Source organism: Balaenoptera acutorostrata, chromosome 15 (genome assembly GCF_949987535.1).
Source record: "Balaenoptera acutorostrata chromosome 15, mBalAcu1.1, whole genome shotgun sequence".
NCBI classification, from domain to species: Eukaryota; Metazoa; Chordata; class Mammalia; order Artiodactyla; family Balaenopteridae; genus Balaenoptera; species Balaenoptera acutorostrata.
The window spans coordinates 90,009,489-90,030,141 of NC_080078.1; the positions used below are offsets into that span (position 1 = coordinate 90,009,489).

At 46.8% G+C, this 20,653-nt stretch overlaps 1 protein-coding gene across 5 annotated transcripts; it reads left to right on the forward strand.

Annotated features, from left to right (window-relative positions):
- Window positions 1-763: 763 nt before the first annotated feature.
- On the forward strand, window positions 764-19,729 carry PCMTD2 (protein-L-isoaspartate (D-aspartate) O-methyltransferase domain containing 2). 5 transcript variants are annotated; one of them, XM_057529412.1, is made up of 7 exons: window positions 769-907; window positions 1,356-1,415; window positions 5,552-5,887; window positions 10,360-10,462; window positions 12,153-12,324; window positions 14,071-14,194; window positions 16,844-19,729. In XM_057529412.1, exons 3-7 carry the CDS (start codon window positions 5,581-5,583, stop codon window positions 17,221-17,223), a joined length of 1,086 nt encoding a protein of 361 aa, XP_057385395.1. In that variant the 5' UTR covers window positions 769-907; window positions 1,356-1,415; window positions 5,552-5,580; the 3' UTR covers window positions 17,224-19,729. The 5 variants fall into 5 exon arrangements, with proteins under 5 accessions (XP_057385392.1, XP_057385396.1, XP_057385393.1 ...); XM_057529411.1 differs by having other exon boundaries at window positions 5,569-5,887; XM_057529409.1 differs by lacking the exon at window positions 1,356-1,415 and having other exon boundaries at window positions 764-907; window positions 5,569-5,887; window positions 16,844-19,724.
- Window positions 19,730-20,653: the final 924 nt, after the last annotated feature.

A 20,653-nucleotide genomic window follows, 5' to 3' on the forward strand; every position in this document is an offset into this window, starting at 1 on the left:
GAAAGGCTTCGGCTGCTCAAGACTCAGTTGGAAAACCTATGTGAGCTTTGGGCAGATTTCACAAAGTTCACTGGGTAGGCCGGGCAGGTGGCCCACAAGGGATGTGTGGCATCAGGGGGCAGGAGGCCCCCCGCGTCGGTGGGTGGCTGGGGAAGTAACACCGAGGATCTGCCAGTGGGCCAGGACGCAGGGGCAGGCCACTTCTGAGACGCAGAATGATCCTGACTGATGCCCCGACAACTCTCACAGGAAGGGCTGACCAGGATGCGGCGTGGGAGGCGGCAGTGAAGCCAGGGAGGGTGGGCGTGCAAGTCGGGGCTGCGTGGACCCCTCGCAGGGGTGGGCATGGTAGGGGGCTCCTGCCCACTTCAGCTCTCCCTGGCCTGAAGCCACTGGACCCTCTCTTGGCACAGCTGGATCCTTCCTGTCCTGCAGATCTTCGCTTGCATGTCCCTTCTGTGTCACCCAAGCCACAGCAGCCACCGCCGCCGCCAGTTGCTGTCTATCCCCTGTGTTTTCATTTCTTCCTCACCGGTCAGTCCCCTCCTGGAACGTCACTTCCAAGGAGTGAGCCCTGCCTGTCGTGGTCACAGCTGAGTCCTGGCTCGCGGTGGGGCGCGGAAGAGATAACGCTCACCTGCGGCTGCCCTTTCACTTCCGCCTCCCAGCGGAGCGCATGGCCAGCCGGGACGTCTGGATGGGGCCCACCTCTGCGCCGTTGCCCCTTTAAGCGCTGGACCCGGGCGCACGCGCAGTAGGGCGTTCGGGCGCGCAGGCGCAGTGGGGCGGTGGATGTTTACGGCGGCGGAGGTCGGGGCTGCGTAGTGGGAGGCGGACTGGCGAGGGGCGCCAGAAGAACTGCAGGTGCGGCCCAGCGGCCGATCCCGCGGGCCCGCCGAGCCAGGAGGTACTGAGCTGCCGCCGCCGCCGCCCTCGGCCCGGCCTGCAGCGGGGGATGGGGGGCGGTGCGGCCCCTCGGCGCCCTCCCCCTCTCTCCCTCCTCTCCACCCCTCCCCTTCCCCTGGTCCCGGGCTCCCGGACCCTCCCCCGGGGCCGCCCTCTCCGGTCCGCGTCTTCCTGTCCTCTTCCGCTGCCCCCTCGTTCCCCGCCCCCAAGCATAAACACCCCTCCGCGTCCCAGGCGTCTCCCGTCCCCCCTCCCCCCTCCCCGGGGGTCCGCCCGCCTGCGTTCCGGGGGTTCCCGAGGTCTCTCCCGGTGCGCATTGCTTACACCCCTTGGATTGACTTAACTCTCCAGACGCGTAGCTTGTCCCTAACTTACTAAGTAGGAAACATTTGCAATTAGCACGGCAAGTGGAGAGTTACCAAGGTTTGAAACAGGTTGTACCTTTTCAGAAGGTGACAGAGTCTGTTAAGGAAGTATTGGCCCTTCAAGCCTTGGGGACTTAGCTTCAGGTAAGACCTGAAAGAGGTCTTCGGTTGGGAAAGGAGAGCTCGCCGGGCTTTGGTGCGTGTGTTTTGTTTGTGTTTGCGAGGGCCTGTGTCTCCCAAGTTGATGTTTGCACATCAGAGAAGTCCTTTATCTCCCCCCTTTGCTCATGTGCCTGTCAGCGTTTTCTTCGTTCTTTTTGGCCAAGGAGAGGCTGAAGTAAACAACTGCATTCTCAGTGTTGGGTAGACCGGCAGGTTCCTATATAAACAAGTCCGAACTTGTGGCTCTGCTTGGGGGAAATAGAGCCAGAAGCTAGGGTGGGAGGGGCCCTTGGAGATGGTGGGTTTTGGCTCCTGAGACCAGCGCCTGGGCCCCCTCCCTGCTTGTACTTGGCACGGGACGTCCCTGGCGGGGAGAGGCTCCTCGTTCTGACAACGTGTCAGTATTTTCAGTTCCAGTTTTAGAAAGCTTTTTCTTGTGTGTTCAGTAGAAATTATCTCCATCCAACACGTGTTCCACTGGTCTGGCTTTTATCAGGCTCATGTATAGTGTGTATATGGCAGCCTTTCAAGTATTTGGGAAAAAAAAATCCCTCTGCATTCCTTGTAAGAGTTTTGGTTTTCAAAATGAAAAAAGTCTCCATTTCTTCCATTATTCCTGCGGCAGGAGGTGTGGTTTTGGTTCCTTCTCCCCAGCTCATCTTCCAGCTGAATTACTTTGTCCATATTGCCCTTAATAAGTAGCCTGATAAACCCAGCGTCGACTTGAATCTTGGCCCCGGATATCAATCAGCCCTGCATGCTGTGTTCACCTGGCCGCCGTCACGGCCTCCTCTATTGTCAGTCTGAGACCTTCCGATGCCGGCTCCTGCTCAGCCGTCTCCTCCCTGTGCCCTTACGGCTGGTTTTGGAAGAAGCAGCATTAGAGTAAGGCGTTCTTGTTGGGTGGTGCCCAGTTACTGCGGAGCGGTGAATTCAGGGCCGCAGAGTATAATCGAGTGCAGCATCCGAAAAATGACTTGCCATTACTTTGAAAAATTGAATTTGAGTGGCTTGTAGGTCCAGATTTGGTTTGGCAGGGACATCTCTTGACCTGTTGGTGGTGTTTTCGGTGGTGTTAGGACTGGTCACATTGATGGTCAGTAATAAGCAGTGATTGTTTCCAGTGTAAGTGAGTGTTAGATCGCCAGGGAAAGTTAATAATAAATATCAGATCCCACAGGTTATCACGTGCAGCCTACCAGTGGCAGCAGATAGGGTTACCACATAGTTATTTAGTCTGTCATTTTGGATAGAGATTACCAGTGTGTTCACTGGTAAAGAATTTTGCTCCCTTGAGAATTTTTTAAAGCTGTGCTTGGTGCGGGGTAAAGAACATCGGCCCGGGGCTGAACGGCACACACTGGTGTGTGACCATGAGCAAAATAACTTCTCAGTCCCAATATGCCTACTAATGTCGTAAAGCCAAAATGAGGTCGGGACTGGCAGGTGGTGCATGTAAAAAGGTTGTAGTTAGTTGCTAGTTTTACTAAAAAGCTAGCCTTTGCACATGGAATAAACTTTCAGAGTGAGGCAAAGTTGAAAATAAGGGGTAAATACTTAGTAGACAATGAAACATACCCAACATATACTTCGTGTTTGCTTTCTAAGGATAGAACATTATACTCTGCGGGCTTCTGGGTGAAGAGGTGGCTTTCAGATCCGCCTTGGAGCAAGCAAACATGACTCAACTTTTAACTAGTGACCCAAATTTTAAGATGACTGTCCAAGCCTAGGGGTATAAGCTTTAGCCTCAGAACTAAGTGGCTCATGCAGGATTAAACTTGACCTCATTAGCACTCTATCCCATCTGGCTAAGTTAACTGGCCGTGGGCTGTAACCAGCAAGGGCTCTGAAACCATTTAAAATGGGGTGAGAATCTAATAATTGGAAGATCCCAGTGATTTGGAAGTCTATTATTCAGCTCTAAAATCTTTATTTTATTTTATATATTTTAAATTTTTTTAATTAAATAAAATTTTTTTTTATTTTTGGCTGTGTTGGGTCTTCGTTGCTGCGCGTGGGCTTTCTCTAGTTGTGGCGAGTGGGGGCTACTCTTTGTTGTGGTGCACGGGCTTCTCATTGTGGTGGCTTCTCTTGTTGTGGGGCATGGACCCTAGGGCGCGTGGGCTTCAGTAGTTGCAGCACATGGGCTCAGTAGTTGTGGCGCATGGGCTCGGTAGTTGCTTAGTTGCTCTGTGTCATGTGGGATCTTCCCAGCTCAGGGCTCGAACCCACGTCCCCTGCGTTGGCAGGCAGATTCTTAATCACTGCACCACCAGGGAAGTCTTCAGCTCTAAAATCTTGACGATGAAGATGGACTGTTCCCGCCATAAAATAGAAGAGTGTTTGTATTAAAAGTCCACCTTTCACACATTTTGTGTCCTTGTGAGAACCTGAAGGTTAGTCTGTGTGGTTGGTGGCTTTCATTCCTGGGGAAATCTCTCCCACCGCAATTGCCAGTTTTGTGTGTGGGATGTGTGTGTTTGGAACTCTTAGTTGTGGCATGTGGACTCTTAGTTGCGGGATGTATGTGGGATCCAGTTCCCTGACCAGGGATCAAACCCGGGCCCCCTGCGTTGGGAGCGCAGAGTTTTACCCGCTGCACCACCGAGAAGTCAGTGCTGTTTTCTTTTTTCCCAGCAATTTATATCAAATGTTTTGTAAACATTACCATTTTATTTGAAGTAAAAGTCCCTAGGGTAAGTGTAAAATTGGAGTTGTTTAGGAAGAGTAGAACCTCTACAGGTGGAGAAGCGTTTTCCCTGTGAACTAGAGGAGGGCCCGTTGTGCTTCGGTAGCTGGCTCAGAGGGGAGCGCGTGCTGTTACTTTGTCCTCTTGAAGGCAGTCGGGAGGGGAGCAGAGTGCACTTTCCATTGTTGACGAGCTGGGGAGGCTGTGTGGTAGGTATTGGTACCTTGAGGGGCTGAGGGAATTCTAGTAGCAGCTCCTCTTGCTCCTGAGCTGTAGCCTCGAGGCGGATCCTGTGTTTGTTACCGTGAGGTGTTTGTCACAATATGTTTCGTGGGGAAGAGGGTTTTGTGGATGTTGTTTTTGCCTGAAATTTGTATATCAGAACGTCCAAATCAGAGAGTGAATGGATCGCTTGACTTGATGTTTATGGGTATGTGGGATGTGGAGTTGCTAGATAAAATATAAGACAGCAGTTAAATTTGAATTTCAAATGAACAATGAATAACTTTTTACTATTTGTTGACCTGAATTAAAAATTTTTTTTTTTGCTTTTGAAGATTTATGTACAAAAAAAAGGATCTACAGCACTTGAAATATTCAAAGAGGTTGATATTAGAATGATTTTGTAGTAGACATACCTGCTCTCTTTTTATGTTTACATTCAATGATTTTTCCATATGTGGATATATACCTGTTAAGATAGATACGTATTTGGGATTTCCCTGGTGGTCCAGTGGTAAAGAATCCGCCTTAACAATGCAAGGGACGCAGGTTTGATCCCTGGTCGGGGAACTAAGATCCCACATGCAGTGGGGCAACTAAGCCCGGCACCATAACCACTGAGCTCGTGTGCCTCAACTAGAGAGCCTGAGTGCTGCAAACTACAGAGCCCACGTGCCCTGGAGCCTGCGCGCCACAACTAGAGAGAGAAAACCCACGTGCCACAACTAGAGAGAAGCCCGCGTGCCACAATGAAAGAGCCCGCATGCCGCAACTAAGACCCGACCAAAAAAAAAAAAATCTTAAAAAAAAAAAGAGATAGATGTATATTCAAGATGATTTTAATTCTAAATGCTTGACTTTCTAGAATGATGACTTGTAGTAAAGTTTTGAGTTCATACTTTAATGATGTTTTTAAGTCGTCAACTATGTTTTAGGTACTGCATGTTCATTTGTATTCAGTCGATATTATAAATTACAGACTTACTTTTGGATGGATATAATTAAATTTCAAATTTAACTTTTCTTTGTTTCGAATCTGGCATTCTTGGGAGTGGGGGGGGGTAGGGTGGGGGGGGTGGGTGTTGACTAAATATAGTCCATCTGTATTACTTTCAGAATTCAGAATCTGAAATTGGTATGTGTTTAGAACTCTTATTGCTCTGCTCTAACCTTTAGCATGAACTGCTCTCTTAAACGTTTTAAGATGGCGGCTTTCCGCAGGTGACCCCGAAGATGGGCGGCGCCGTGAGCGCCGGCGAGGACAACGACGAGCTGATAGACAACCTGAAGGAGGCGCAGTACATCCGCTCCGAGCTGGTGGAGCGGGCCTTCCGGGCCGTGGACCGCGCCGACTATTACCTCGAGGAGTTCAAAGAGAACGCGTACAAAGACTTGGCGTGGAAGCACGGTAACATCCACCTCTCCGCCCCGTGCATCTACTCGGAGGTGATGGAGGCCCTGGACCTGCAGCCTGGCCTCTCCTTCCTGAACCTGGGCAGCGGCACCGGCTACCTCAGCTCCATGGTGGGGCTCATCCTCGGTGAGTCTGGCTCCGTCCCGCGTGTGGGAGGGAGAGCCTGCCGGCAGCGTGTCCTTTGGTGGGGACCGAGTCGTAACTGCGCTCGGCCTTCCCGGCCGTCGTGTCCACACGGTGCCTGGGTGGGGGGTGATGGTATCAATGGAGAAATCCCCATAAGGAGCAGAAGGGCCCTCCTGCCGCTTTCCCGTCCCCCCAGCTGCACCCCCAACATCTGGTCAGCACACCCTCCTTCTGGACAATGGAGGACCTGGAGGTTGTGTAAATCTGGACCTTATGGTCATTTCTCGATTGATACAGTCACTCGGCCTGCCCTGTCATGGTCTCTAAGCTGGGAATAGTTAACTTTAAAGTCCCCTGGAAGTTAAAGTTCTTCCAAGCAGTTTTTGTTTTTGTTGTTTTAATACTAAAAAAGTTAATACTTGTAAGTTGTTTATTTTTAAATATATTCCAGGGATGGGAAGGATTTCACAAGTTATCTCATTGGAAGCCATTTAGCCTGTTTTCCCAGGTTTGCTAAATATCAAAGCTTTCGGCTTTAAGTATCTTAACATCGTCACCAGGTCCGTGTAAGATTCCGAATATTGGCGATTTCAAGTAATAACGGCTTTAAGGTCATGTTTAAATCATTAGCGGTCCATCACAACATTGTTTCTTTGTGGTTGTTACAGGCACTTAAGAAAATCTTAGCAGCAACAGTTGCTTTTCGTGGATATGGAATGAAACTTTTGGTTTCTTTATAAGTTCATATACTTTAGAATTTGCTGAAGTTTTGAGATTCTCATCATCTGACTTTAGGCTATAAATTGCTACCCTCAGATTATTAAATGTGAAGGTTTTTTTTTTTAAGCTAAATGCTTTTTGAACTTAACTTGTCTTGGATTGAAACTGCTTTGCAAAGGGAGCCTGGGTTATTCATCATTCTGGAATTAGTGAATTGTAATTTCCTCTGCTGGAGCTGAAAAATTGGAGGGGCTAAGGATAAGGTGGTCAGGTTATCAAACTGATTAGATTAGAAATGCTACTGAAAAGAAATGAAATGCTCAGGAAAAGATGACTTAAGTAAACCTCAGCTGACCTGCTGCACTTGATGTTGTGTAGAAGTTATAAAGAAATGACTTACAATTGATGTTGTTGTTTGTCTTTTCTGAGTCCCCTCCTTCTTGGGAATTTCACTAGATACTAGGGGAGGAGAGTTCTGAAGGAAGGAAAGCTGTGTTTTCGGCTGCAGTGGACACTGCGTGCTGCTTTTATGTATTTGAAGGAGGTAACTTGAGAGGTTGCGTTCACGGGTAGACATCTTGGGTCTGCAGGGAGAAAGCTGCGCGCACTGGACCGTGTTCGCTGTCTGGAAGCTGTGTGTCCCGGGCCTCCCTGTCTGGTTCATTCAGCCGAGACGGTGCTTTGTGCAGATCACTGCAGAGGTGAAACCTTGCTGGCCTCCCAGTGCCTGCAGACGTGAGGCTTGAAGTGTTTCATCCGACTTAGGGGTTCTTATTCTCTGACCGCAGCCTTTGTGCCCGGCTCTGAACCGTGCCCCCTTTCTGCCACATGCCTGTGCTCATTCAGGGGCTCCACCCCTTCGCCGAGGGCGCTCCCTTCTGGAGGTTCCAGTTGGCGGTGGGGAGGATGCAGCACTTGTCAGCTTAACCTGAAAGTGTCGTGTGATGTCGTGTGATGCTCTGCTTGGGGGGCCTTGTGGGACTAGTTTCAGGCTTGTGTCTTTGGTGTCACCATCCTGATCGCCCCCGCCCCCTGTACTCCCTACCCTTTTAGTTTTCTTATTGGGGTGGGTCAGGGGATATGTGTTTTTACTCTGGGGTGGAGCTTCTTGGGAATAGGAAGTGTGTCCTCAATAAGTGTCTAACAAAGGTGAGGGGCTAATGAGAACATGATGAGTGGGGAAAAAGGGCAAGTTTTCTTGGTCTCTGGCAAGTGACCAAGAGAGCAGTGGGGATGGAAACGGAATAATGTGGATGTGATATAAATACTGGAAATGTGACTTCTCAAGTAGGCTGTGTTTTTTTTTTATAAGTATGTTTATTCTTTTTTTATGATATATTTTTAATTTATTTTATTTATTTATTTTTGGCTGCGTTGGGTCTTGCCGTGCACGGGCTTTCTCTAGTTGCGGCGAGCGAGGGCTACTCTTTGTTGCGGTGTGCGGACTTCTCATTGCGGTGGCTTCTCTTGTTGCAGAGCACGGGCTCTAGGTGAGTGGACTTCAGTAGGTGTGGCACGTGGGCTAAGGAGTTGTGGCTCGCGAGCTCTAGAGCGCAGGCTCAGTAGTTGTGGTGCACGGGCTTAGTTGCTCTGCGGTATGTGGGATCTTCCCGGACCAGGGCTTGAACCCGTGTCACCTGCATTGGCAGGCGGATTCTTAACCACTGAGCCACCAAGGACGCCCGTAGGCTGTGTTTTGATGAGAGAATGTTTTAGCAGCAGCTCTGTACGTGACAGGTGTCGAGAAAGGAGAGCGCATGAGTCATCCAGCAGAGGCAGGGAGGCCTGGGCCAGGGGCCAGGCTGCTGCACCAGGAAGGGGCCGGATGAACCAAGTGGCAGAATGCAAAGCTGTGGGTGCACGGATGGTTGCATTTACCAGTATTTCTGTTGGACTGTAGGGTTGAATGCTGCACTGTGACTTTATATGTGTGTCTTTTATTTATTTTTTTTATAAGATTTTTTTGATGTGGACCATTTTTAAAGTCTTTACTGAACTTGTTACAGAATTGCTTCTGTTTTATGTTTTGGTTTCTTGACTACGAGGCGTGTGGGATCTTAGCTCCCCAACTAGGGATCGAACCCGCACCCCCTGCATTGGAAGGCAAAGTCTTAACCACTGGACCGCCAGGGAAGTCCCTGTATGTCTTTTAAATAAAGCCCTATGTGCCCTGTTCATTTTCACATGCAGATTTTTTTAAATTGAGGTATAACTTACCCGTAGTAAAGTAACAAGTGTGAAGCGTGGAATTTGGTGAGTTTTTACATCCACCTCCACGTAAGCACCACCCAGAACAAGATGCAGAGTAGAGTCTGTGCCCCAGAGGTTCTCATGGCCACCGCCCCATAGCAGGACCCCACCCCTCCAGAAGGGGGAGGATGGCCACCTCCATCACACAGATGAACATCACCTGTTTTGACCTTCATACAAATGTTTTTATTTTAATTTAATTCAATTTAATTTATTTTATTTTTTAATTTCTTTTTTGCATTTTTTAAAAAAATTTATTTTTGGCTGCATTGGGTCTTTGCCCCTGCACGAGGGCCCTCTCCAGCTGCGGTGGCCTGTCCTGCTGCGGAGCACGGGCTCTAGGCACGCGGGCCCCAGCAGTTGCGACATGCAGGCTCAGCACCTGTGGCTCGCGGGCTCCAGAGCACAGGCTCAGCAGCTGTGGCACACGGGCCCAGCTGCTCTGCAGCATGTGGGATCCTACCGGATCAGGGCTCGAACCCGTGTCCCCTGCACTGGCAGGCGGACTCCCAACCACTGCGCCACCAGGGAAGCCCTATTTTTATTTTTTATTTTTTTAAAGTTTTTGGCTGCAATGGGTCTTCGTTGCTGCACGTGGCTTTCTCTAGTTGTGGCGAGCGGGGGCTGCTCTTCATTGGGGTGCGTGGGTTTCTCATTTCGGTGGCTTCTTTTGTTGCGGAGCATGGGCTCTATGCACGCGGGCTCAGTAGTTGTGGCTCGTGGGCTCTAGAGTGCAGGCTCAGTAGTTGTGGCGCATGGGCTTAGTTGCTCCGCGACACGTGGGGTCTTCCCAGACCAGGGCTCGAACCCGTGTTGCCTGCGTTGGCAGGTGGATTCTTAACCACTGCGCCACCAGGGAAGTCCGACCTTCATACAAATGGATTCTTACAACACAGAGATTTAATGAAGCTGTTTGTGTCAATAGTTCTCACCGAGATTTAACCCAGAGGCGTCTCTATGTGGGGGAAGCACTTTCATCAAGTGGGCTCCTCACTTTTCTCACAGCTTTATTTCCAGTTACTGATACATTTCTTTTGATTAAAAAAAGTTTCATTTTGATTTTGGAATTATAGTTTTATTTTGATGATGATTAAAACCTATTTTGTGAAATTAAACACCACATTTGAGTGTTTGGGGAGACCTTTGATGGAAAACAGGCCTGTGTCCACTTTCATTTGCAAATACATGTTTCTTTAATTCATTAGTGGCACTTTGAACTCTTGGTTACAGGCCTTGGCTTTTTCACATTTTCAAATGATTCCTTAGAAGTTTGAGGACAGGGAGGTCCAGGCTTTAGGAAGCTGTGAGAAAGAGTATTGATGATGTGGTGAGCAGAGGCCAGCCTGCATATTTAAATATTGGGTTGGGTGATTTAGGTCCAATAACGTGTATTTCTGTAATTATACATGCCAAATCAAATGTGTTGTAGTCTATGAAACAGAAATAAAGAGTAGGGGTTCTCGCCCTAATTCTACATGTTTCCTTATCCTGAAACCTTTTAGGTCCTTTTGGTGTGAACCACGGGGTGGAACTCCATTCAGATGTGACAGAATACGCGAAGCAGAAGCTGGACTTTTTCATCAGGACAAGTGACAGCTTCGACAAGTAAGATCAAATCTGTCCGTGGTTCTGGGTGTCAGTTATAACTTAAACTTTGGATTAAAAGGAAAGAAATCAGTTTATTACTGTTCGTGTTCCAGGAAACATGATTAAACTGTGGCAGGAGAGTCAGGGATATGTGTGTATCTGTTCTAATTATTCTTAAAATATTTTGTGTTTTTAAGGGCCTTAAGTTTTTTATTTATTCATTAATTTTTATTTTTTTACAAATTTATTTATTTATTTATGGCTGCATTGGGCCTTCGTTGCTGTGCGCGGGCTTTCTCTAGTTGCGGCGAGCAGGGGCTACTCTTTGTTGCGGTGCGCGGGCTTCTCATTGTGGTGGCTTCTCTTGTTGTGGAGCACGGGCTCTAGGCGCACGGCTTCAGAAGGTGTGGCACGTGGGCTCAGAAGTTGTGGCACGCGGGCTCATTAGTTGTGGCTCACGGGCTTTAGAGCGCAGGCTCAGTAGTTGTGGCTCACGGGCTTAGTTGCTCCGCGGCACGTGGGATCTTCCCAGACCAGGGCTCGAACCCATGTCCGCTGCATTGGCAGACGGATTCTTAACCACTGTGCCACCAGGGAAGTCCAAGTTTTTTAATTATGATACCTGAAGGTAATTTCTCACCAGTATAAGAGAACAAATAGAATGTTCATTTTCCCCAATTTTCGTGTTTCCAATAGAGACAACATTTTATCACCTACTTGTTTGTAAAATGGAATTGTTGCATTTGTCTTTATCTTTTTATTTTAAATTTATTTATTTATTTTGGCTGTGCAGGCTTCCTAGTTGCGGCATGCGGGCTTCTCTAGTTGTGGTGCGTGGGCTTAGTTGCGGTATGTGGGACCTTAGTTCCCTGACCAGGGATCAAACCCGGGTCCCCTGCGTTGGGAGCATGGAATCTTAACCACTGGACCACCAGGGAAGTCCCACGTTTGTCTTTTTTTTTTTTTTTAAATTAATTTTATTTATTTATTTATGGCTGTGTTGGGTCTTAGTTTCTGTGCGAGGGCTTCCTCTAGTTGTGGCAAGCGGGGGCCACTCTTCATCGCGGTGCGCGGGCCTCTCACTCTCGCGGCCTCTCTTGTTGCGGCGCACAGGCTCCAGACGCGCAGGCTCAGTAATTACGGCTCACAGGCCCAGCTGCTCTGTGGCATGTGGGATCTTCCCAGACCAGGGCTCGAACCCGTGTCCCCTGCATCGGCAGGCAGATTCTCAACCACTGCGCCACCAGGGAAGCCCCCCACGTTTGTCTTTAAATGGCACTATGTAGCTAGCTCTTGCATTTTAAAACAAAGCGTTAAAGTTCTTATTTTAAGGATTAAAATTTTTAGAAAAACCAAATATAATTTTCCCTCTTTTTACTCGGTTAGTAGATCTTGAATGAGATAATAAAGATATAAGATAATAAAATAAGATAATAAAAATAGCAAATAGTGATGCTTGGAGCTTGGGTGATTTAAGCTTGGATTGCGCTTATGATATTGACTTTCATAATATTTTGTTTGGAATTTCTAGGGTTCTGATTATTACTAGCATAATTCTTTCTGAGCCTGACGTCCAGCTTCTGCCTCTAATTTTGCTATGTTGCTGTGGGATTGTGTAATGAAAACATACCCGTGTTTAGCGTAGATGTACCATGTAGACTTGTTATAATGTGATATATTGAGTTGTGGAAAACATGTTTTGCTTCAGGTTTGACTTCTGTGAACCCTGCTTCGTTACCGGCAATTGCCTGGAGCTTTCTCCAGCTTGTTCTCAGTATGACCGGGTGTACTGCGGGGCAGGCGTGCAGAAAGAGCACGAGGAGTACATGAAGAGCCTCCTCAAAGTCGGGGGCGTCCTGGTCATGCCGCTGGAAGAGAAGGTCAGGTCCCCTCGTAACCGACGGTTTTGCACACTTAACTGTCTGCCAAGGTCGGTTCCGGGGAGTTGACATGCACTTTCCCTCGTAACTCTTGTAACAATGCCCTCCATTCCACGGATGAGGAGACAGGCCGTAGAGGCGGCCAAGGTGGGGCAGGTCCTGACTTGGGCGGGCACCCCAGAGCCTGCGCTGGAAGGCTGACCTGCCTCCCTCTCTCTCCTCCTCCTCTTTTCTGTCCTCTCCCCCGCCCCCCCCTTAGCTATTCTTTTATGCTTTTTCTAGTATTAGAGTTACTATACACATAAAAAAAATTATTAGAGTAATTCTATTTTGGTAGCTAGTCTAATTGTTAAATTCCATGGTGGCGGGTACTTTACAGAATCCCTTGCTTAGTGGGAATCTTGTCCAAGTCTACTTGGCTATGCATGTTTCTGTATGTTTTAGATACTGTGTTTCATTGGGAAAACCAGATTGTAATAAATGAGCAACCTCTCCGTCACAAACAACTAGGAAAAACAGAAATGATAAATGTTAGGAGATTGTGCGATTTGGTGAAATTTTCTTCAGTGTTAAAATATTAGTGTTAAATTCATTTTGTGTGAAGAGTAATTATTTATTTTAGAAAATCCAGAAGATACAAACATTAAGAAAAACTGTTCCCAGTCCCTGATGACTGTTAGCCTGTGATTCTTGTAGCCCTCTCCTCTTAGTTTGTATCCTTTCAAAAAGGTTATTGTACACTAAGGTGTTTTACTTAACAGAGTTTGTGAATATAATTTTAAGTTACTTAGTATTCCACACCATCATTTTTTAGTGCTTATGTGGTAGCCGGTTGAACCATTGACCAGTTAATTACCTGGCTCCTATAATCAGACACTAGGTTGTATGTCGTTTTTATTGTTATTTACTGTTATGTAAAGACTGTAGTGAATGTCCTTAATAAAAAAAAAAAAGAAAATATTCTTCAATATTTCAGTTTGTATCTGCAAAAGATAAGGGCTGTGTGTTTTTAAACTTCATAAAAAAACCATTATCAACCTAAAAATATTAATAGTAATTCCTTAATATCTTGAAATGTCCAGCTAGTGTTCAGGTTTTCCTGATTGTCTCAAAATCAGATTGAACAGCTTATTTGAATGAGGCTCCGTTTAGGGCTGTGCACTGCACTTGGTGGATTCTCTCTTCAGTGTTGTTAATCTCTGAGTTTTCCTTCTTTCTTGCAATTTATTTGTTGAAGAAATCAGGTCATTTGCCTTAGAGAGGTTCCTGCTGCTGTTCAGTGGGGGCAAGATGGTCTTTTTCCGGTTCCCACCCTCCAGAAACCACAGCCCAGGACTCAGTCCAGGCTGAAGCATCGCAGCTGGTTGTGTGGGCCTCTAACGACTTGTACTTGAGAATCGCCCCATCTCCTTACGTTTCCCCCGCCACACTGACTTTTTTTGTAGAGTCCAAGAAAGTTGTCTCATCAGAATCCCCACATTCCTTCTCTGATTGTTTCCTCTTGTTACCCGTTAACTTCTTTCCCTATTATATATATTTTCTGTACTAGAAGCTTGAGTATATTTGCAAGAATATCATTAAGTTATGTGTAATTCTTGTCACATCGCATTAGAGGCCCATATTGTCAGGTTCTTTTCATTATTAGTGTCTGTGTTTTTTTAGGTTGTATATAGGAATGATTATATTTAAATAGAGACTACCAGTAGTCACATCTTTTGAATGTTCTCGTTTTTGTCTTTGGGATAGTTGACTAAGATAACTCGCACTGGCCCTTCTGCTTGGGAAACCAAAAAGATTCTGGCTGTTTCTTTTGCGCCGCTGATCCAGCCCTGCCACTCAGAGTCGGGAAAATCAAGACTTGTCCAGTTACGTAAGTATGAAGATTCTTACTTACTTTTTAGATCTTTTTACTCTCGTTAGAATTTGAAGAGAAATAAAATTCATAAGAAACATTTTAATGTTAAAGAACACTTTTCCACCCATTGAAGCCTTTAAAGTTTTACAAGTGATTTTTTAAAAAATCACTCAAAAAATTATAGTCTACTTTTAGCCTCTTTTGGGTTATTTTAGGATGTTTGTGCTTGATGTTCAAGGACGAAAAGGACCCTAGAAAGAAAGAAAAGGGGAGAGAAGCCGGAGCAGAGGCGCGTTGGCCGTGAGCTGGCATCCCGGGTGCACGGGGCACGTGCGCCGGGGATGTCCAGGGTTAGGCTTAGGGTCAGCAGCCTTTGGCTGCTCTGTGTTATTTGAAGCCACAGGATGGATGTCAAACCAAGGATTAATAGGCATAAGCGGAGAGGAGCTCGCCAGAGTGGGGGGTCGTGGGAGCATGAGGTGGGCAGGTGGGTTAGACCCGAGTTTATCATGTAGGTGGTAGAGTCCGCTCCATGTTTTAAATAGAAGATGTGGGGACTTCCCTGGTGGCTCAGTGGTTAAGAATCCACCTGCCAACGCAGGGGACACGGGTTTGAGCCCTGGCCCGGGAAGATCCCACATGCCGCGGAGCAACTAAGCCCGTGCGCCGCAAGTACTGAGCCTGCACTCTAGGACCCGCGAGCCACAACTACTGAAGCCCGTGCGCCTAGAGCCCGTGCTCTGTAATAAGAGAAGACACCGCAATGAGAAGCCCGCTGCACCGCAACGAAGAGTAGCCTCTGCTCGCTGCAACTAGAGAAAGCCCGTGCGCAGCAACGAAGACCCAACGCAGCCAAAAAATAAAAAACAAAAAAACCCCCAAAAAACTCTAAGTAGAAGATGTGGCACCTCTGTATTCTGGATTCCCTGGTGGTCAGGGGAGGATGAATTTGTCAAATGTGTGCTCCCTGAAAATCCCACCGGAATGGGTAGGCAGGCACTGCCCGTGGGCGGGGAGGGCACTGCCTTCCAGAGCCCCTGCAGAGTTTCCGAAGGTGAGGTCACAGGTGGGATCTACGACAAGTGTCTTGATCATGCCTGGGTAAGAACCTTGAAGACGTGGAGGGTACCCTGAGATGTGGGTTTTGAGGCCAGGGCTTCAAAGCAGACGTGGCACAATAAACAATTTCGATGCTATTTAGGGCTCCTGAAGTGAACTTGTAATTTTGTCTCCCGGACCAGAGGTTCTTAGACGAGTAGAGTCATGTTGATGAGGGCAGTGCACGTCGAGGCCCTGAGCATGTGGCCGTGTGCTGCACAGGGGATGGGGTCGGCTCTCGGGGGACGGGCGAGCGACCAGACTGCAGGCAGGAGGTGGTCAGGAGGCCGCTGGGATCTTCCAGGCAAGAGACAAAGACTGAAGCTAAGACGCTGGGCTCTACAGTGGCAGGGGCTTCGGAGGCAAGTAGGGCCTTTCTGAGGAAGGATGTGGGCCTGAGGTGGCTGGCATGTTATAGAGGCGGGTCTGCAGGAGGCTCTGACCCCAGCAGCACTGGATTAGAACCCGGGGAGCCTTTGGCTGCTCTGTGTTATTTGAAGCCACGGATGGATGTCAAACCAAGGATTGATAGGCCTAAGCAGAGAGGAGCTCGCCAGGCTGGGTGGAAGAGGAAGAGGCAGCAGGGGAGCCTTGGGCCAGGGGAGGAGGTGGCCCCCACCGATGGCACTTTGGGGTGAGCCGGAGAGGCCAGAGCTGGCCGTGGGAGGTCTGAGAAGGCATCCTGGGGGCACCAGCGAGTGGACGCCGTGGTGGGGGCGTGAGGAGCGGGTGAGTGCAGGGCCCCGTGTCCTGACAGAGGCGGGGAGGGTGCTGCGAGCCTGGGGCGCCTTCAGGGCGTGGGGCGCTGAGCAGATTCTGCTCGGGCCTCTGTGACGCTGGTAAGAGACGCGGGCAGCAGAGGAGCCCTCCGTATAGTTCGGGTTGTTATTTTTTGGAGAAGTTAGGTTCGGGGGGTAAAGAGTGATGCTGACTTGCAGGGTAACGTGTTTAATCACATGACGCCTGATGACTCTCTTCCCCTCAGAAAAGCCCTGATGTTGCCACGTGCGCATTGCCTACACATTTGCCTAAATTGAGCTTTAATGGCCAGATTTTATTTTTCCTTGATGTGCTTCGGGATTTTTGTTCTTAAAAATATTTTGGAACTGCTTTTTCTCTACTTTAATAAAAAAGGAACAAATTCTTAAATTTCTGAAATACTGTGAAAATATTAAAACAGATAAAAGAATTGTAGAGCCATGTGGTCACTGTATTTCTAGTGGATGAGACAATGCATCACTGCACACGGCAAATAGGGAAATCAAGCCGGTTGTCAAAGAACCAAACGCTGTAACCCTGGTTCTTATTCTCCCATTGATTGATTAGCCAAGCAGTACTGCTTCCTTTTCTTATCTGATTTAAAGGTCAGCGCATTTGAAAATATCTTTTGAAAAATACCATATGAGTGCAAATTAGAGTATAATTAACATTTGCCTCCAACACTGTCCTATTCCTGTAATGTGTTTGTAAATACGCCAGTGAATGGAAATGTGGTGGGAATTTTCTCAGGCGTCTAGGCCTTGTGGTGTCACGGGGGTGAGGCTGACGGTCTCGCTCTCTGCACAGCACCCCTGGCGGTTCGCAGCCTCCAGGACCTGGCGCGCATTGCCATCCGGGGAGCCATCAAGAAGGTCATCCGCCAGGAAGCTGTGAACAGAAACGGGAACGGACTGAAGAACACTCCCAGGTTTAAACGAAGGAGAGTTCGCCGCCGCCGAATGGAAACGATTGTCTTTTTGGACAAAGAGGTGTTTGCCAGTCGGATCTCCAACCCCTCTGACGACACCAGCTGCGGAGACCTGGAAGAGGAGCGGCAGGGAGAAGAGGCGACGACCCCGCCGGACACCAGGCCGGAGCCCCCGGTGAACTTCCTGCGTGAGAAGGTCCTGAGCCTCCCTCTGCCAGATCCCCTGAAGTACTACCTGCTTTATTACAGAGAAAAGTAAGCCTGTGGTCCAGGGGGGGAGGCCAAGCCTTCCTGGAGGGCCGCCCGCAGCAGCTGCACTGCAGGAGGAAGGGGCTCCCGCTCTGCATCTCGTCTTCTCGTCTGTCCTTGACTGTCCTGTGGAGCTTTCATCCAGCGGTCTGATTTCTGTAAACACAGTCTGACAAACATAAGGTGCAAGGGAGAACGTTGTCTCAAAAGGGCGAGTGTCTCCTGGAGGAGGGGTTGACTTCACACTCTCGGGAAATGCTGAGGTCTGCACGTGGAGGTGGCCTGGAGACCGTTTCTTACACAAGGTACACATGTCTGCATCAGAAAGGAAAACTGAAGTTGAAATTAACCTGTGTTTCTTATAAAAGGTGAGACAAAAAGCACAAGTTGGTAAGTGTATAGAATCTTTTCTGAGTGGGACATGCCTATGTGCAAGTTTGAATTTTACGGTATCAACCTCTTAATTACTGGCACTGAGTAATTAAAAGATTTATTAAAAGATTAATTAAAAAGATTTACCTAAATCTTTTAGTTATCTGGAACGTGGATACTTGATTGAAAAGCCCTCTCTTATTTTAAGTAAATTAATTACATCTTACGGGAGTTGTCAATTGTAATTTTAAAAAAGAAAAATTGTGATGGGGAGAGGAATGAACGTATCAAATTGCCAGATGTCTTTGTGGAATTGCAAAAGAATTCCAAGGAATTTTTTTCTGACACCTTTTGTTACCTTTAAAAGAACCAACATTGAGTAATCCCCTCAAAGAAAGTCCTGAAGAATGAAACAAGTGTTGTGTGTTAAGTAATGAGCTACATTACTTTTGCCCCAGAGACAGAGAGTACTGTTGACTCAACTTTAAATACAGTCACGGTGTTTAAGGCTCAGTCCTCCGAGCAGGTGGGAAGTACTGGCTGCAGGAAATGGATTGGGGACGATGTAGACGGCCTGTGGGTTGGTTTTTTTTGTTTTTTTTTGTTTTTCAGTTGGCTATTTTTCTGTAATCACATTACAGTACTGATTGATAGATTTTATCTTTTATAATACTGGAGAAAAATATTTGTTAGTTTTGTAATTTTTCCTAAGAACACACGTGTGTTTAGTACATTGCATTTGAACAGTTGCGCTCAGAGTGGCTTGTGGAATCCATCTTCTCCAGCGCTGTGTGTGGAGAGCTTCCTCTCTTATCAAGTCATGGGTCTAGAAGAAGAGGCCGTCCTTTTAGTTAGGTGGCAGGATGTTTACAAGCGACACTGCTTCTTCCAAAACATTGGCTCTTTTCAGACTTTTCAGTTTTAACCAAAGGCTAGTATAAAACGTTAACGCTAAACCCCAAATCAGAGTGCGGATGGAGGATTAATCATCCAGATTTTATGATTAATTTTATCTCTTAGCCTCTCAGGTGTTGCTGGATTTCAATGTCTTTGTGGTTTTACCAGCTTCGCTGAGTTCTGGTTATTTTGTTTTGCCATTTATGCTTTTTTAAAGTAACTGAATCATTTTATCAAAGAATACTGTGTGCACACATAGCTGGGAAAGCGTGTATATTGCCCTAAATTGGTACAGTTAAGCTATTGTAAAGAAGTGTTTCTTCATAGTTGTGTTTACCTGCCTTTAACTGAAAGTCAAGCCTCATTCTCTCAGAGAGAAAAGTATGAGTCACGTTTACTTGCTAAGACTTCAGTTTGCAGATCTTGTTGACGTTATTCTAATTGATTTGTAGAGACCTCTGCAACGTGTGGACATTTTTGGACATGATATCTGAAATATTTTTTATTAGGTGGCTTGACTAAATTTTTTTCTGTAATTGTATATGGATTTCCTTTTTTTTCAACCACATTTGCCTTTATGCTAGATTGTAAAAACTCTTTACAACGCATAAGACATGTTTTCCCCTATATATGTTAAACTTTTCCTAACATTTTGTATTTACGTGTTGGTTTGTGACTTTTAAACCAGAATTTGGTTACAAAGTATATATATAGATATTGAATATAATATATGTGAAATAATTTGGTATTGATCTATCTAATAAACATAAAGGAGAATCATCAGTGGGTTTCCCTGTGTGTCAGCATCTTTCTCCAGAGTCAGTCTGAGACACTACTTTCTGTTTTCGAACAGATGAATTATATATATATAGTCTGTGTTGTCTGCAAGCTCTATATTGTAAACCACATTCTAGACAATGGCTGACTTTTATGTTTTGATTAGTCTGTATTTTTATATGTGACTTTCGACTTGAAAGTAGTACAGCCATAGACATGTGCAAAACAAATAACACATTTATAAATATTAAGTATATAATGTAGAAATCAGCTGTATATTTAAAAATATTTTTGCCCATCTGGAACTTTCAGGGGATTAATGCAAGAAATATGAAACAAAGGTTTTAATGAACTGATATACAAAAGATACCAATAAAGGTAGTTAAGACACTTTAGCCTTCTTGGCATTGCTTCTGTTTCCTGTGTGGAATTAAAATTCTTGGCTACATTTTTTTTCCCAAAATTAGAATCATGTGCTTTCTTTCACTCTTTGTATTATTGCTGAATTCTGTACCATTCTGGCACACCTAGGGGAGACATGATGTGTGATTAAACACAGGAAGTTGGAATAGACAAAGTCTGGCTACATGAGAGCATAGGCGTCTGGAGAGAGTCTGGTTAGTTTTTTGGCACGATTTCCCCATGTCGTGAAAATGTTAAATAAAAGATATTGGGTAATGGCATCATATCTTGTGGGGCAGCAGTGGGTGAGGATGAGGGTTCAGGGTTGGCGTTGGGGTCAGGCCAGGGCCAGGGTCAGGATTTAGTGTCAGGGTCAGAGGGTCGTGGTGCAGACTTAAAAGTACTGAGGTGCTGTTGTAAATGAGCTTTTCTTTTCTTTTTCATTTAAAATCCCAGTTTTTCCTAAACACCGTTGCTGATTGTTTTAATCCATCCGGGCTGCTGTAACAAAACACCAGTTGGGTATTTTAGGTGGCTTGTAAACAATAAACGTGTATTTCTCACAGTTCTGGAGGCTGGAAGTCTGAGATCAGGGTACCAGCACGGTTGGGTGAGGGTGCCCTTTCTGGTGGCAGAGTATATTACAGACAGCCCATGCTGCTTTTACTTCAACAGGCCGTTTTTCTGTAAGCACATTAGAGCACAGTTTGGGGTGGTGAGGGCAAAGCCAGGAGGCCGCTGCAGTCAGTAGCCCTGAGGGAGCGGTGGGAGGTGTGTGGTGGGCTCCGCAGGGACGGTTGTCTTCCCACAGCGAGCCCAGAGCCCTTGTTTGCTGGACTTTGTCACGTGGTTAATCCTAACTGTCTCTGGGAGTTACTTCAGCAGGATGTGTTTTATAAAAGCTTCCCTGCCTTGAGGCTTAGGGACTCACGGTGTTTGGAACCAGGCTCGTTTGTCATGCAGCAAGCCAAATGCTTAGATGCCGAGGTTGC